The 16,363-nt window shown below is 32.8% G+C and overlaps 1 protein-coding gene across 2 annotated transcripts; it reads left to right on the top strand.

The window, feature by feature from the left end:
* Nucleotides 1-4,203: 4,203 nt before the first annotated feature.
* LOC145129368 (uncharacterized) lies at nucleotides 4,204-8,283 on the top strand. Of its 2 annotated transcripts, none has more exons than XM_079064065.1 (13): nucleotides 4,204-4,345; nucleotides 4,890-5,298; nucleotides 5,388-5,634; nucleotides 5,724-5,836; nucleotides 5,927-6,006; nucleotides 6,098-6,239; nucleotides 6,313-6,393; nucleotides 6,480-6,584; nucleotides 6,659-6,841; nucleotides 7,103-7,195; nucleotides 7,438-7,577; nucleotides 7,659-7,725; nucleotides 8,078-8,283. In XM_079064065.1, exons 2-13 carry the CDS (start codon nucleotides 4,906-4,908, stop codon nucleotides 8,183-8,185), a joined length of 1,752 nt encoding a protein of 583 aa, XP_078920191.1. In that variant the 5' UTR covers nucleotides 4,204-4,345; nucleotides 4,890-4,905; the 3' UTR covers nucleotides 8,186-8,283. The 2 variants fall into 2 exon arrangements, with proteins under 2 accessions (XP_078920191.1, XP_078920192.1); XM_079064066.1 differs by having other exon boundaries at nucleotides 4,215-4,345; nucleotides 4,885-5,298.
* The last annotated feature ends 8,080 nt before the right edge of the window (nucleotides 8,284-16,363 follow it).

The raw sequence follows: 16,363 nt of genomic DNA, 5'->3' as shown, positions 1-16,363 counted from the left end.
AAACATAAACTGAAAATCATAAGCACGAAGCTTAGTGAGTTCCCCAAAAATACTTCATACCATACATATCAAACACATAATGGGCCCCTCCCATCATCGGTCCTGGTTGGAACAGATCTGTTAGTAAATAATGGGCCCCGCCCGGAATATATACAAACACCTAAACACATGCAAGAATCACAAAGATAGATAGCATACAAGATAGTCATCAGGCCCCGCCTGACATACATAACATATATCATACATGCAGTGTCACACATACAACTAGCATCCTAAACATAATAACCCATGGGACGGTATTGGTGCCTTCGACCCGCCAAACACAGTGAGGAAACTCACCTCAATCCGTTGATAATCAAATACTCCTTGGGTCGCTGAACTAGATAATCTTGCACCAACTAACAAATAATACAACCTTAATTATTAAATAATCCAAAGTCCAAAATCCAAGGCCCAATCTATGATCCATCTTACTAAAGGGTAAAAGACCATTTTATCATTCCCAAAACTAGTCCAACATCTCATCGCCCAACCCCTAAAAGGCCCAAATTGGACTTTCTAGAAGTACACCCTGCGTGCCATAAGTGTACGCACCACGTACTCACCCCAAAGCACAGAGTACAAGTTGTTGATGCACGAAACAAGAATTACGTTGAGCGTACGCCCAACGTATTCATCAAAGGCCCAAAATCCATAATAAGCTCTTAATGGTTAAGACAAAAGCATCCAAACACATATATGACCCTTAAGGGGTGTCTTAACACGTAAAGCTGGCAACTTTACTCCTTTGCATGACTCAATGGGACACAATCCTTGTTTTTATCCATAATAAGAACACCAACTCATGCATGCATCAACAAAAACCCTCAAGATGATATTTTCATGACTTAACCACTCAACAAGGACTGAATACGAGGCTCAATGGCCCTGGAGTAGCTTCTACTCTCAAGATCAACAACGTTGGGACCAAAACATGATAACATACCACCTAATACTATATCTACACTAGAGAACCATAAAGTTTGAAGTTTTATACCTCCAGAAGGTAGATCAAGATGCACAAAGTCTGGATCCACAAGCTTCAAGCAATCCCACACTTCTCCGAGAAGCCCCTTCTTTTTCAGTGAGAACCAAAATGCATGAAATCACACTAAAAACTCAAGAATCACACCAATGGAGACTATGGGTTCGTTCCTAGGGTTTAATGGGATGTAGGCTGAAAGTATAAGGGTTTGGTGTTGAGTTAGGGCCATTAAATAGCGTCTAAGATCCTAAATTAGGGTTTGCACCAGGCTTAAGTACGCCCTGCGTACTCCTGGCATGCCCTGCGTACTCCTGGCACGCCCAACGTACTCAAGAGGGCATCTGCGATCCGACCGCCTAGTACCCCCCAACGTACTCCTATGTACGCCCCGCGTACTAGGCTTAACCCTAATACTACCAAACTTCCGAAGACAATAACTTCTTCGTTCTAAGTTCGTTTTCGACGATCCTTATATCCCCGAAAAGGTAATGAGAAGCTCTACACTTATATCAACTCTTCATTGCCTTAAAAAATTTCGAACTTAAATTCATAAAAGGACCAAACGGTTATTTTACCGATATACCCTTGGGAATCCACAACACAAATCGAACTCCCAGGTCATCTAATCTACATTTTCCACACCCAAAATGGGCTAATTCTCTCTATCCTAGAGGCGCTAAGCCTTATGAAAACTGATCTTCGGGTCACGACCCTGAATTAGGAAACGATTCGGAACAGGGTGTTACAAGCTAGCTAGGATTCTAACGATGTTTTTCTATTTATTGTACCAATTATCTTTGTTTGAGCTCACGAATAAGAATCATCATATTGTGTGGACGTAAGTCACATTGACCGAACCACATTGAACATTGTGTCTTTATGTGTGTTTCTTTCTTGTTTATTCCTGAAAATTATAATCATTTTTGAGTAACAAAACATACATTCATGAAGATCGTATATGTAGGAGGCATAGACATGACCTTAGACATGTCACAAGCAGCATGAGTAACCCCATACATATTTATCTTATAAGTACAATGCCATATCCGTATTGAAAATTTTGTTAAACTCTGAATAACAAGAGTAAAATTACATCTCTTCACCATTGTAACAAATATTATTTTTATTTAGGATATAAAAAACCTAATCAGTTGATCTATTTGTCAATTGATTTTTTTTTATGATAAGACCAAATCGTACAAAAATAATTACATTTTAGTTTTTTTTTTCAATCTCGACATCCAATGTCACGTCATCATGCTGCATCAAGGTCATTCCATCATGTTTTGTCAACGACACATCATCAAAAGTTTTATGTAAACGAGTAATTAGATTGACCGGTTAAATACTCAACATTGTAATAATTAAAAAACTTAATGACTATTAAAATAAAAAAATAATATAATATCAAAATCGAACTTTTTAGAAACTTAATAACCATCGTACAATTTACCCAAATCATATTTATCGTTTTGTTCACATTTAGACAATTTTTTTGTACATATTTGACCATTTAACTTGTTATATTTTGTTCACATATTACAATTATCACCTGCTATAGCCGGTGACAATTATAATATGTGAACACATTTAACAAGTTAAATGATCAAATGCGTATAAAAAAAGAAAATTGTTCAAATGTGAACAAAACGAAAAGTTAATTATCATGATAAGTCATTTTCTCCAAAATTAATAAAAATTTTATTTTACATATTTGTTTGTATTATTTTTTTTCAAATGATATTTTTAAGGTATCCATAATGTCCTAAGTATTAATTAAACATTGATCAATTCTAAATTTTACTTTTTAATTAATAACTATGTTTTTGTTTTGTAAAATATTTTATATAGCTTCTTATATATTTTTTTCTTTTGTTTTTAAGCATATACAATATTTTTAAAATAAATAGCATCTAACAATAAAATTAAATAAACTAAATATGGAGGGTCTTTTAAAAAAATAAAAAAATATTACGTAGCAAATAAAAAAACAAAAAATCCTATATAATATAGATGTTTTAAAATTATTACAACTTTTAATAATTTTTAATTAGAAGTTTATAAATTTAATTTTTTTAATACAACGTTTTAAACTAGTATTAACGAAAGTATTTTAAAATGTTATAAAAAATATTAAATTGTCATACAAAATTTGTGAAACACTTTAAAATGTTATAAAAAAATATTAAATTGTCATACAAAATTTGTGAAACACTTTAAAATATTAAAATGTTTTAAACTAGTATTAAAAATATTAAAATGTTTTAAACTAGTATTAACGAAAGTATTTTAAAATGTTATAAAAAAATATTAAATTGTCATACAAAATTTGTGAAACACTTTAAAAATGTTGTAAAAGAAAATTTAGAAACAATTTTATGAAAATTATAAAAAAAATTGTATGAAAATGTAAAAAAAAAAGTTAAAAACTTTTAAGAAAAATTTAAAATATTTCTAATGTATTTGGTTTAAAAATACTTTTATTAAAATTATATGAAAGTATAAAAAAAATTATAAGTAAAGTTTAAAACATTGTATTAGAAAAACCTATAGGAAAAAATATCATAAAATTGTTGTAAGAAATATAAAAAGTTTTAAGAAATTAAAAAAAATTGTTTACATTTAGGTAACTTTTTTTTTTTACATATTTAACTATTTAACTTGTTAAATGTATTCAAATATTATCATTGGCACCTATTATAATATGTAAACACATTTAACAAGTTAAATAATTAAACATATAAAAAAAAGAATAAACATAAACAAGACTAATAAATGTTAATTACCTCATTTTCACTTGAAAGAGGCGTCTTCAAATATTTTTTTTATAGATTTTAAGAGATTGTTTTTAAAACAATTTTTCACTTTTAACTTTTCTAAAAAGTTAAAAATTGGCCAAAAATGTTTGTCTAATGAAAAAGATATTTTAAAATAATTTTTTGTGTGAAGGAAAATCTGACATTCTATTTTTTTTTTGATTTTTGGGACTTTTTAACTGAAAAGTTGGTTTTTACCCTAAAAACAAATACAAATTTTCTTTTAGAAAAAATTCTCCTTAAAACAAATACAAATACAAATACATTTTAAAAATTTTCTTTTAAAAAAAATCTTTTTACAAAAGAACTTTTAACCTAAAAAATAATCCCACACACATCCTAAATCCAAAATTAATCAACATGAACAAAAATCTTTGCCAACAAGTTCCGTTTTGTCAAAAAAGGCGTTCGGTGCGTTTGATTCAATACGTTGACACCGGCTCTCTTTCCCCTTCGAGTCTTCGAATCTGACGAATCAAAGTGGGAAACACAGTCCTTTCCGCCGGTACGTTTCTCCGATATCTCTCGGTTACTTTCCTCACTCGTTACGTATATATCTGCTCTGTGGATTCATTCGAATTGAATCCCTTAAATTTTGATTTATTCGATTCAAACTATATGTAAATGAACACAACCTGGTAAGCCCTAGGTGTTAAGTGCTTGAAAGCTTGATTATGCAATTTCATTTACGTTCGATTATTTTCAGCTTCTCGATTTGTAATTCGAGATTATTTACGGATCTCACATGTCTTTACGTTTAATCTTTTTTCAAGTGTGGCAATTTAATTTAATGAACTCAACTAGCCAATCCGACATAGATTTTATGTCATTATATATTTATATGTCTGTATATAATCTCTTTGCTGTTGTATTCCATTTCAATTTTGAAGAACATACATTGGTTCCAGACTTCCATCGAACCTATATTTTTTGTCGAGTTACAAATTAAGAAAACCTAGATCATCCTTGTTGAATTTGGTACTGAATTTAACATGCTATCATGTGATGAATGACTTGTAATCCTATATGAATTTGGCTGAAAAGTGCAGTAGTTTTTGAACTACAATGTCGATGGTGGATGAACCTTTGTACCCCATAGCAATACTGATAGACGAGCTGAAGAATGATGACATCCAATTGCGCTTGAATTCCATTAGAAGGCTATCTACAATTGCTCGTGCTCTAGGAGAAGATCGGACACGAAAGGAGTTGATTCCTTTCTTAAGTGAAAACAATGATGATGATGATGAGGTTCTTCTAGCCATGGCAGAGGAGTTGGGTGTGTTTATCCCTTATGTTGGTGGAATAGAGCATGCCCCTGTGTTGCTTCCCCCTCTTGAAACCCTATGTACTGTCGAAGAGACATGTGTGAGGGACAAAGCTGTTGAGTCACTTTGCAGGATTGGATCACAAATGAGAGAGTCTGATTTGGTTGATTTCTTTGTACCTCTTGTTAAGGTTGGTTTATTTTTCAGTAATCTATCATTCTATCTCTTCTTCATTGGTGAACATCTGTTTCTTGACATGATTTTTGATCTATGGTTCAGAGGTTGGCAGCTGGTGAATGGTTTACTGCTAGAGTTTCTGCATGTGGGCTGTTTCACATTGCTTATCCTAGTGCCTCTGAGGCATTGAAGACAGAATTGAGATCAGTTTTTAATCAGTTATGTCAAGATGACATGCCCATGGTTAGAAGAGCAGCTGCAACAAATTTGGGAAAATTTTCTGCTACTGTGGAACCTTCACATCTCAAGACTCACATCATGGAGATCTTTCAGGATCTTACAAAAGATGGTAAGTTGTTTATCTCATATTTTATATAACTTACTCAAGTTCATGATGAAATTGAAAGCAACTAATTACTTTTTTTTTACTTTCTATAGATCAAGATTCTGTTCGTTTACTAGCTGTTGAGGGTTGTGCTGCTCTTGGGAAGTTGCTTCAACCCCAAGACTGTGTTGCACATATTCTTCCTGTCATTGTTAATTTTTCTCAGGTTAGTTTCCAACAAGTGATTTTTTTTTTTTTTTTTTAAACAAAATGAGAATTGAAAACAAAATTTGAATGTTTTCTCTTAAAAAAACAGGACAAGTCTTGGCGTGTTCGTTATATGGTTGCTAATCAATTGTATGAACTATGTGAAGCAGTGGGCCCTGAACCCACCAAGTATGTTCAATTTTCAAATCCAAAACAATTTGTTTTCTTTTTTCTATTTCTATTTCCATTTTTTTAACATTTTTGTTCTAAATTATAACAGGAGTGAGTTAGTTCCAGCATACGTGAGGCTACTTCGTGATAATGAAGCTGAAGTACGCATTGCAGCTGCTGGAAAAGTCACTAAATTTAGTCGTATTCTTACCCCACAACTTGCAATTCAACATATTCTTCCATGTGTAAAGGTATGATTTATAAAAGTTTATTTATTTATTTATTTATTTTTTTAATTCTAATTCTTCTAAGAAACATTTGTAGGAATTGTCATCGGATTCTTCTCAGCATGTTAGATCTGCTTTGGCTTCTGTTATAATGGGCATGGCTCCTGTTTTAGGAAAGGTAACAACTTTTTTTTCATTTAATTTTATAAAAAGATATAATATAAGTATATAACTATATAAGTGAGGTTTTATAATGAATTGCAGGAAGCAACAATTGAACAACTTCTTCCTATTTTTCTTTCACTTCTAAAAGACGAGTTTCCAGACGTACGTCTCAATATTATCAGCAAGCTAGATCAAGTAAATCAGGTAATAAGATTAGATGATACTTGTTACTTTCATTAATAAATAATAATTATTTTATAACACAAAATAAATGCCAGGTCATCGGGATCGATCTTTTATCTCAATCTTTACTTCCAGCAATTGTTGAGCTGGCAGAAGATAGACATTGGAGGGTTCGTTTGGCAATTATAGAATACATTCCACTATTGGCTAGTCAATTAGGTGTAGCCTTTTTTGATGATAAACTTGGTTCTCTTTGCATGCAATGGTTACAAGACAAGGTTACTCTTAGACTCTTTTGAATAAATTACGGTTTTGGTCCCTGAGTTTAGCTGATTTTTTCATATTGAACCCCAAAAGATTTTCTTTTCTCTTGCAATTTTGGTTTTTTGTAACGTTTTTGGTCTCTGTTCCAAGTGAAATGACTATAGACTTTGGGACCAAAATTGAAAAAGAAGTTATACTCAGGGACCAAAAATGTAACTTACTTTTTATTTTAAGAATGTTTTTTTTTTTTTTTTTTAATATTATTACTTTTTCAGGTTTACTCCATTAGAGATGCTGCTGCTAATAACTTAAAGCGATTAGCAGAGGAATTCGGTCCAGATTGGTCAATGCAACATATTGTCCCACAGGTTATTATTTGTTCAGTGCATAAAGTAAATTACATTTTTGTCCCTGAGTTAACTGATTTTTTTTTTCCAAAAAGTTTTCTCTTGCAATTTTGGTCTCAAACTGAATAAGTAATGACAATATATTACAAGAATCTCAAATAAGGACCAAAATTGTAAAAACAAGATATACTTGGGGACCAAAAGTGTAAATTAGTCTTGAATTTATTATGTTTTAATTTGGGTGTATCTTTTATTTGTGGCAGGTGTTGGAGATGATTAATAATCCGCATTATTTATATAGAATGACAGTTGTGCGTGCAATTTCTCTACTTGCTCCAGTTATGGGCTCAGAAATTACTTGTTCTAAACTTCTTCCAGCACTTATTACCTTATCCAAAGACAGGTAATTATTTAATTACATTTTTTTTAATGTCTTTTTATTCTCCTCTTTCTGTTTTCTATTTAATTTATTTGTTTTCTTCAGAGTGCCGAATATCAAGTTTAATGTCGCAAAGGTCTTGCAGTTGTTAATTCCTATAGTCGACCATTCAGTAAGTAACAATATGGCGTTCCAAGAAAATGGAGCAACTTACATTTCTAGTCCTTGAGTATAGGTGATTTTTTCAATTTTGGTCCCAAAACCATTACAAAAACCTCAAAGTTGCAAAATTCACCAATACACAAGGACTAAAATGTAATCGACTCAAGAAAATGATTACTTTTGGGACTAAAATTGCAAAAATCAGATATACTCAGAACCAGATATAGTCATTTTTTCGAAATAGGGACCAAAAATTTTGGAAGAACATCAAATGAGGACCAAAATTGCAAAAAATAGCTATACTCAAGGACCAAAAATGTAACTTACTCTAAATATTGTGGATTTACTTTTTTGTCCTTCAGGTGGTGGAGAAAAGTATTAGGCCGTGTTTGGTTGAGCTGGCGGAAGACCCAGATGTTGATGTCCGTTTTTTTGCAAATCAAGCTCTTCAGTCTCTGATGTCTAGCTAAAGAAACAGGTCAAGTATTATTATTAATATTATTATTTTTCATTAACTTGTCACTTTAATGTGAGTTATTGTAATGTGAAAATGCGTTTTTTTTTTTTTTTTTTTTTTTATAAATTAAAAACTAGATAGTGTTCACAAGTTTAGCATGATAATATTGTGTTAGAAATTGATGCTTGAATTTGGTTTTGTAGTTGTTTCAAAACCTTAAAAACACCTGAGATAACAGTTAGATCTTAAAACTTAAAACACGTAAAATGACACAAATCAATAAATATATTAGCCAATATATTTATATTCCACAGAATAAAAAGAAGGAATGGGTACACCTACACGATATAAGATATTAATTACATACCCTTGCTCTAAAAAGGTTATATTAATCTTGTATATACTTAACCATGTATCTTTTGTCCACCACCTCTATCATTATTTTTCCTTACTTTATTATTACGCCTTCTCCTACCGAACTTCTTTCCACCACCACTGTAGGCGGCAACAGCAACACCGCTAGGTATGAACACTCCGGTGCCACCGCCACCATTAGCCCACAAACTTTCCATCCAACCAGGGACCGGACTTCTCACACTCTCCGACCAACTATAGTAGTTCCTAGCCACCGGTCTTGATCCAACACCACCATGAACCACCGGTCTCCGCCGTGGCTCCACCGTATACCGATCATCATCTTCATCTGTAAGCATCAGTATCTGTCGAGTGAGTTCTTGATAAAGTGCGGTGTCTTCTGCATCAGCCGAACTTGAAGAATCCGAATATGAATCCATTTGTGTGTGACAAAAAAAAGATGTGTAAAAGTTTTGAGTGTGGTGTAAATGGTTTTAGAGGGGGTGTATATATAGTCAAAGTAAATGGGAATAAATGAATAATTGGTTTGGATATGATATGGTCAACGTGAGTGGTTTCATGGAAGGTAGATGTGGGTGAACGTTAAGTTTCCAAGTGGGGTCATTCGTTACTTAACGATATCAAAGTTGGTTGAACCAAATAACAAGTCCACAATACTTGGGCACGACCTAGACAATGCCACTTGTATCACGATATAATGTTTTGAATTATAAAATAAAGTCAACAATCTATACATCCAATCCAAATAAATAATATATACTATTGTAGAATGAGTTTGAAGGGTATAAGGACGGTTTTTTTCTATAGGTAGAATGAGTATATTTTTGGTAGAGATTTAGAGAAAAAATTAAATTCCAAACGTAGCAATAAATTAATTGAGAAAATAGCATGTTACTTGCGGAGTCACATTGAAGTTTTGTTTGGGAAACTAGTTTTACCAATAAACTAGTTTAAGCTAAGCTTATCAATAAACTAGTTTATATGAGCATTTTCAATGGGTTTTCCTATAGATTTTTTAACCGGCAAATTAACCTACTTCTAAATATCATTTATATCTTCTAGTGAGACTGGAATTAGGGATGAGATTTAGAACCGGAAAACTGGACCGGAACCGGAATCGGACCGGAACCGGAACCGTTAGAATCAGAATATATAGAATCGGTTCGGGTTTCGACTCCTTCGTGTAACGCCCGTAGATTCGGGCTGGTAAATTTAGAGATAATAAACGTTAAAAATGATTTTTTGATACAAGATTATTTAACATAAATAATCTTAAACAAAGTCATAGCATATGTCACAAGGATTTCGTACATATAAAGAATGCTGAAATCTGACTTATAACGAAGAAGTTATGACCCGTTGAAGTTTCACGATTGTTTGGCACGGCTCCATACGGATGTAAACGAACTGAACGTTCAACAAACTGTTCGTGAACCGTTCGGCGGGAAGTTCGTTTATTTAATAAATGAACGAACATGAACACAAATTATCGTTCGTTTAGTTAAATGAACGAATATGAACAATGATCTCGTTCGTTCAATTATGTTCGTGAATGTTCGTTTATGTTGTTCGTTTATGTTCATTTATGTTCATTCATATAAGTTCATTTTATGTTCACATATTCTTAATTGTGTTTGATTATATTAGTGTATTATATGTTCATTTATGTTCATATATCTTAAATTATGTATTTTTTATCTTTGTTTATTTATATTCGTTTGCTTATATTCGTTTAGCATGTTCACGAAAATAAACGAACGAACATGAACAATGTAATCTGTTAAACGAACGAACATGAACAAGAAAACTTGTTCGTTTATCTGTTCGTGTTCGTTCATTTATTCGGCTAACTTAAACAAACGAACATAAACAAGCCTCGTTCGTGTTCGTTCGGTTCGTTTACAGCCCTACGGCTCCGCGTATAGTAAAAAGTAAATTTTTGATAAACTACTTTTTAGCCTTAGCAATCTAAACGAAAGTCGTAGTATACATTAAACCGAGTTCGTGCATATAGAGAACGCCCAAATCTGACTTCCTTTGAGGAAGTTATAATTTTTCTAAAATTCAGCGTAGCAATGCACAATCCGGAAATCGAATTTTAGATCGATCGATTATTAGCCGACACAACCTAAACGAGAATTGAAGATCTCGTTAATAGGAGCTCAACGATATAAAGACAGTCGAAAACGTACATCGGATGACAAAGTTATGAATTTTTAACGGACTTTAACTGTCTAAATCTGTTAAAATATAACTTTAAAAATAAAGTCAAAATTAGCCGACGGAGTCTAAACGAAAGTTGTAGATCCCGTCGATACCTACGCGTGGATATAAAGAACGTAAAAAACGGAGCTGGTATGCGAAAGTTACGGATTTTAGAAGATACTATAATTAGTTTTTGGAATAACCAGCGAGTGACAAGTGACACGATCTGGGCCGCACCTTCTTCCCCACGGTTTGCCACCAGATGGCGATACGTGGCACATTACGCCCAACGTAATGTTGGAGTACGCCCAACGTACGTTGTTAGGTGCATTTTGTGCACCTTTTTGCACACCTTTTAGTCCCTTTTATGCATCTATTTAGCATAGTTGTTATTCATTTTTCGTGCATTTCATCAAGTTCATGCTAGTCTCTAGAACAACCTTATTTGCACGCTTTCATGTTTTTCTCAGGTAAACCGGAGGTTAGAACGCGCTTTAGGAGGTGCCAGGAAGCATTGGTGAAGATTTCGGGATGATCGGGCGAAGAACGGAAAAGTTGGAAAAATCAAGTTTGGATTCGGAGTCAGAGGAGTACACGGGTCGTGTTGGATTTACACTGAAAAGTGGACACGTGGCGTGTTTGACCAAGAAGAAGCTGTTGACCATGTTGAACACGACCCGTGTCAGTTTAGCCTATTTTAACACGGGCCGTGTTGACCATGCTGAATACGACCCGTGTCAGTTTAGCCTATTTTGACACGGGCCGTGTTCGACCCAAAAACTGCCTTTTGACAGTTTTTCCTATCTTTCATATTACGGGGTTAGGGTCATTTTTACACACACACATGATATCAGAGCACTATTGGTGAGGGGATTTCGAAGGTTTTGACCCTTTATCATTTGGAAACATTATTTCTCTTATTTGTAAGTTGTAATTACACATTATTTCCATCTTTTGATTTGTGATTTTGTTCTAGCTGTGTGTGGCTAGAACCCTAGTTTCTCCAACTTCATGTTTTGACTTCTTGGTTGTGATTTCAATCATATGACTTGATGTTTGCTTTTAATTTCTATCTAGTGAAATTGATTTTGCTTTAATCGAATGTTTGATTCTAATTGTGATTCTTATTGGCCATTTGAATTAGGGTTAGGTCATTCAAGTTATCCATTTTGCAAAATCCGTAATTGTTTTGTGAATTGGACTAAGTAACAAGCATTAATTGATTTCCATTGAATGAATTTAGTGTAAATCTTTTTCACACACTCTTACACTCCCGAGCTTGTGAGGAGTTTTGGGTGTTGTTGGGAACATTCACATAAATCTTAATGCAATCTTTTAATCTAATTCTAAGAGCTTGTTTATATTAGATTAGTAAGGTTAGGGTTAATCAAAGAGCTTGTTTTGGTTAATTAATGTGGTGAATGGGAAGTGTTAGAGCTTGTTAACACTTCTAAGTACCAACTTAGATAGAATTGAGCAAGTATCATGTCATTTTGGAATCGCATTGCTAAGTTGTCATACATAGAGTTCGAGTCCTTACAATTTCTGAATTTAATTCACTTATTTAGTCGCTTACTTTTGTTTTTAATTAGTTGTTCTAATCATTGCATCCAAAACCCCCCCTCTTTACTGTTGGTGACTAAAGTACCTTGCGCAAAGAGGTATAGACTGATTGTTCTGTGTCTCTGTGGGTCGACCCTACTTGCCTTGTACTACCTTTTAGTGCAATATTGTAGTGTTCTTTTGGAGTATATCGTACCCCTTTATTTTTTGGATTTGACACGCCTAACATACGTGCCTCTCACACCCTATAAATAGAAGGCGCAAATCACTCCATTCTTCACACCTTTCTCAACCATTCTCTCTCAAACACCCCCAAACCAAGCCTTTACCTAGCACCTCCTAGGTGTTAGTAGCGAGTCCCGGAGCGCCGAAAGGCTCCGAGAAGAAGAGCTTTCAGCTCAGAAGTTCTTCCCGCGCAGAGATCGGTTCCTCGCTAAACCTCATTGTAAGTGAGTTATGCTTACCATACTTTAAGTATAACTTATGTTTAAGTTCATTATCATTATTACGAACCTATAAACAAGATTTATAAGTGATTCCAAGTCGTTATACTGATTGATCTACTTACGGGGATGATGTATAGGCTGTGGTTTAGTGAGGTGTTTAAAGTGGAATTTCCAAACAGTATACTTCGTATACCAAACGGACCCTACATCCGATATGATCCTACCTGGTTGTACCTTACTTGATAGATCATGAAAGTAGACTTTGAGTTAATGATGAATCTAGACTAATAATTAGACGCAATAAATAATAAACTAAAACTTAGTAATAATGATACTAGGTTTCGTCAAAGGAAATGACAATTGCTAGAAGCGAAGCGTTGTTCAAATTTCAAGTCGTCACTTTAACAAGTGAGTGCATAGTTACTTTCATCTTACACATAGATATGAAGTATTTAATATTAATACATGCTATATGTGCTTATTATATGTGTTCCTGATATCTATGCTAAATGAACGATTTATACATGTTTTACTTGATTTAAACTGTATATGTATTTTTATACCTATAAATATATTTGGTAAAGATGGGTAAATGAATGATGAGAGATGAAAGATGATATAGATGATGAGAGGTGAAAGATGCTGAGAAGCCTTTGACTTTAACGATGATTCATTCATATAGCAGAGTATAGATGACGACCACAGACTATTGTAGACAATCCAGTGGAACGCTAGCAGGCTCGCAACCTGTAGGTGTTTGTGAACGATGTGTTCACCAGATGTACTCTAAAAACCCTGACAGCTATGGACTTAGTGCCTTACAAATGAACATTGGCTGTTGTGCCTAATAGATAACATTGGCAGCTATGGACTTAGTGCTTCATAGATAACATTTGCAGATATAGACTTAGTGCCTATTAGATAAACCCTGACAACGATGGACTTCGTGCCCATTCCTTAGGAATAAATATTGAAGAATAGATGATTCTTAAGGTAGATCCTTACAAATAAAAAAGATAATGGGGAAGGGTAATCAGGTTAATTGTTTGACATGAAGTATGTGAAGAAACAAATTAACTATATGATTGTGGGTTGAAAACCCTATGTACTCACCAGGTTTCCCAACCTGACCCACTCAATTTATTTGTATCACATGTATCGATGCGAAGATACATTACACCGAAAGATTAAAGGAGATATAGATCATTAGTATAAATTAATGTAAGGTCTGTTTATGCTTATGTTTCTGTATTGACGATGACATCCCAACGGTTTAATATAAATAAAATACATTTATTTGGAAATGCTTTGATAATATATTTATCATATTTTTGGGGACAAATTTTGCAATATTATTCTTCAAAAAGGATACTCTGATTTTAAAATAAGTATAAATAAATTTTTTAAAATGACCGTGAATTTGGGGATGTCACACTTCGGGTCCGGGTTAACCGGGTTTAAGAACCGGAACCGTGTTAGGAACCGGAACCGGTTTTAGGGGCTGCATCTGGTTTTTATGAAAAGTTTAAAACATGAATATCTCATTCGTTTGAATTCAGATTGACATGAGGTTTTTTCCAGAATGTAGGTTATAGTTTGTATATGATTTTACACTATAATTTTGTCATTCATGAGTTAATATTCATTGACTTACAGTCCCCCAAAGTCGGGATATCAAAGCTGTGAATTTTCTGTTTTTTCAGCTTTATTTTTATATTTTGTGAAATTTTAAAAATGCATATCTAACTCGTTTGAAGTCGGATTATCATGAGGTTTTTTTGCAATGTGTAGTCTAGAGTTTGTAAATGACTTTAGACTATAATTTTGTCATTTTTGGTTTCATATTCATTGACTTACAGTCCCCCAAAGCCAGGATATCAATGTTGTGAATATTCTGTTTTTCAGCTTTATTTTTATGTTTTGTGAAATTTTAAAAGTGCATATCTAATTCTTTTGAAGTCGGATTATCATGAGATTTTTTGCAACATGTATCTTAGAGTTTATAAATTATTTTAGACTATAATTTTGTCATTTTTGGTTTCATATTCATTGACTTACAGTCCCCAAAAGTTAGGATATCAATGCTGTGAATTTTCTGTTTTTCAGCTTTATTTTTATATTTTGTGAAATTTTAAAAATGCATATCTAATTCGTTTGAAGTCGGATTAGCATGAGGTTTTTTGCAACGTTTAGTTTAAGTTTGTACATGATTTTAGACTATAATTTTGTCATTTTTGATTTAATATTCAATGACTTACAATCCCCCGAAGTTGGGATATCAAAGTTGAAAATTTTCGAAGTTCAACCACTAAGTAATTACCAAAAAATTCCGGATTTCCCAGGTTTTCCGGTTGTAGACCTACTTTACCCGGTTCCACCTGACTCGTTTTAATGTTTCCGAGTTTTCTGGCTCTAGACCTACTTTACCCGGTACCTTACCATGAACCGAATCGGAACCGGTTCCTATATACCGGTCCGGTTTCCGGTCCTACAAAATCACGTTAACCGGTTCTCGGATTTTCCGGGTCCAGGTCTACCGGTCCGGGTTTGGACCACTCACATCCTTAACTGGAACCCATGACCTCTCATTTGAGAGAAACACTTTACCGCTAGGCGGAATGCCCTTTGGTTTTCTCATAGACTAGGGTGTGTTTGAGATTGTTTTTAAAACAACTTTTGACTTTTAACTTTTCCAAAAAAGTCAAAAAAATAACCAAAAGATGTTTGGCTAATGAAAAAGATCTTTTAAAATAACTTTTTGTGTAGAATGAAAAGATGAGTTTTCAAAAGTCACAAATCCCGTCTTTTTGTAACTTTTGAGACTTTTTAACTGAAAAGTTGGCTTTTACCCTAAAAGCAAATACAAATACATTTTAAAAATGTTCTTTTGGAAAAAGTCACTAATCAAAAAGTTCTTTCACAAAAAAAACTTTTAACCTTAAAAAGTAATCTCAAATACCCCTAGATAGTTTATTTGTTTTATAACCATTAAATATATATTGAATGGTTATATTTTAATAACTTGTACATATAATCCCTTCTAGTTTAACCATATTTCATTTTACATTTTTAATTATAATTTAGTTTTAAATATATATATATTTTTATTTCTTTACTAATTAATTATTCCTATTAAATATTTAATGACATATTATTTATAAAATATAAATTTTATGACGATATTATAATATTTTCAATGTTTTTATTTTATTTTTTGTAACTACAATATAATAATTTTTCATATTTTATATATATATATATATATATATAAATAATGAGCCGATATATTTGTATTTATACGTTTGTATTAAAATTTTATTTGAATTTAAACATGGACCAATTAAATGAGGAGGTTTTATATAAAAAAAATAGATATTTGTGGGTAAATTAGTTATATTTATATATAAAAAAAAACTATTCAAATAAGCTTTAACCATTTGAGTGATAATTTATTTAGATGTCAAGTTTAATGGAATGATGATGTGACATTTATTTTAAGTTATAACATAATATTACTAATTGGAGACATTTTAAGAGTATCTCCAATGAGAACTTATTTTATATCTTATTAATGTTTTCTTTGTCTTCTTTATTTTCTTTAT

This window comes from Lactuca virosa, chromosome 8 (genome assembly GCF_052849685.1).
Source record: "Lactuca virosa cultivar CGN04683 chromosome 8, Lactuca_virosa_CGN04683_v6, whole genome shotgun sequence".
Taxonomy (NCBI): domain Eukaryota; kingdom Viridiplantae; phylum Streptophyta; class Magnoliopsida; order Asterales; family Asteraceae; genus Lactuca; species Lactuca virosa.
This window is presented reverse-complemented; position numbering and strand designations above follow the sequence as displayed.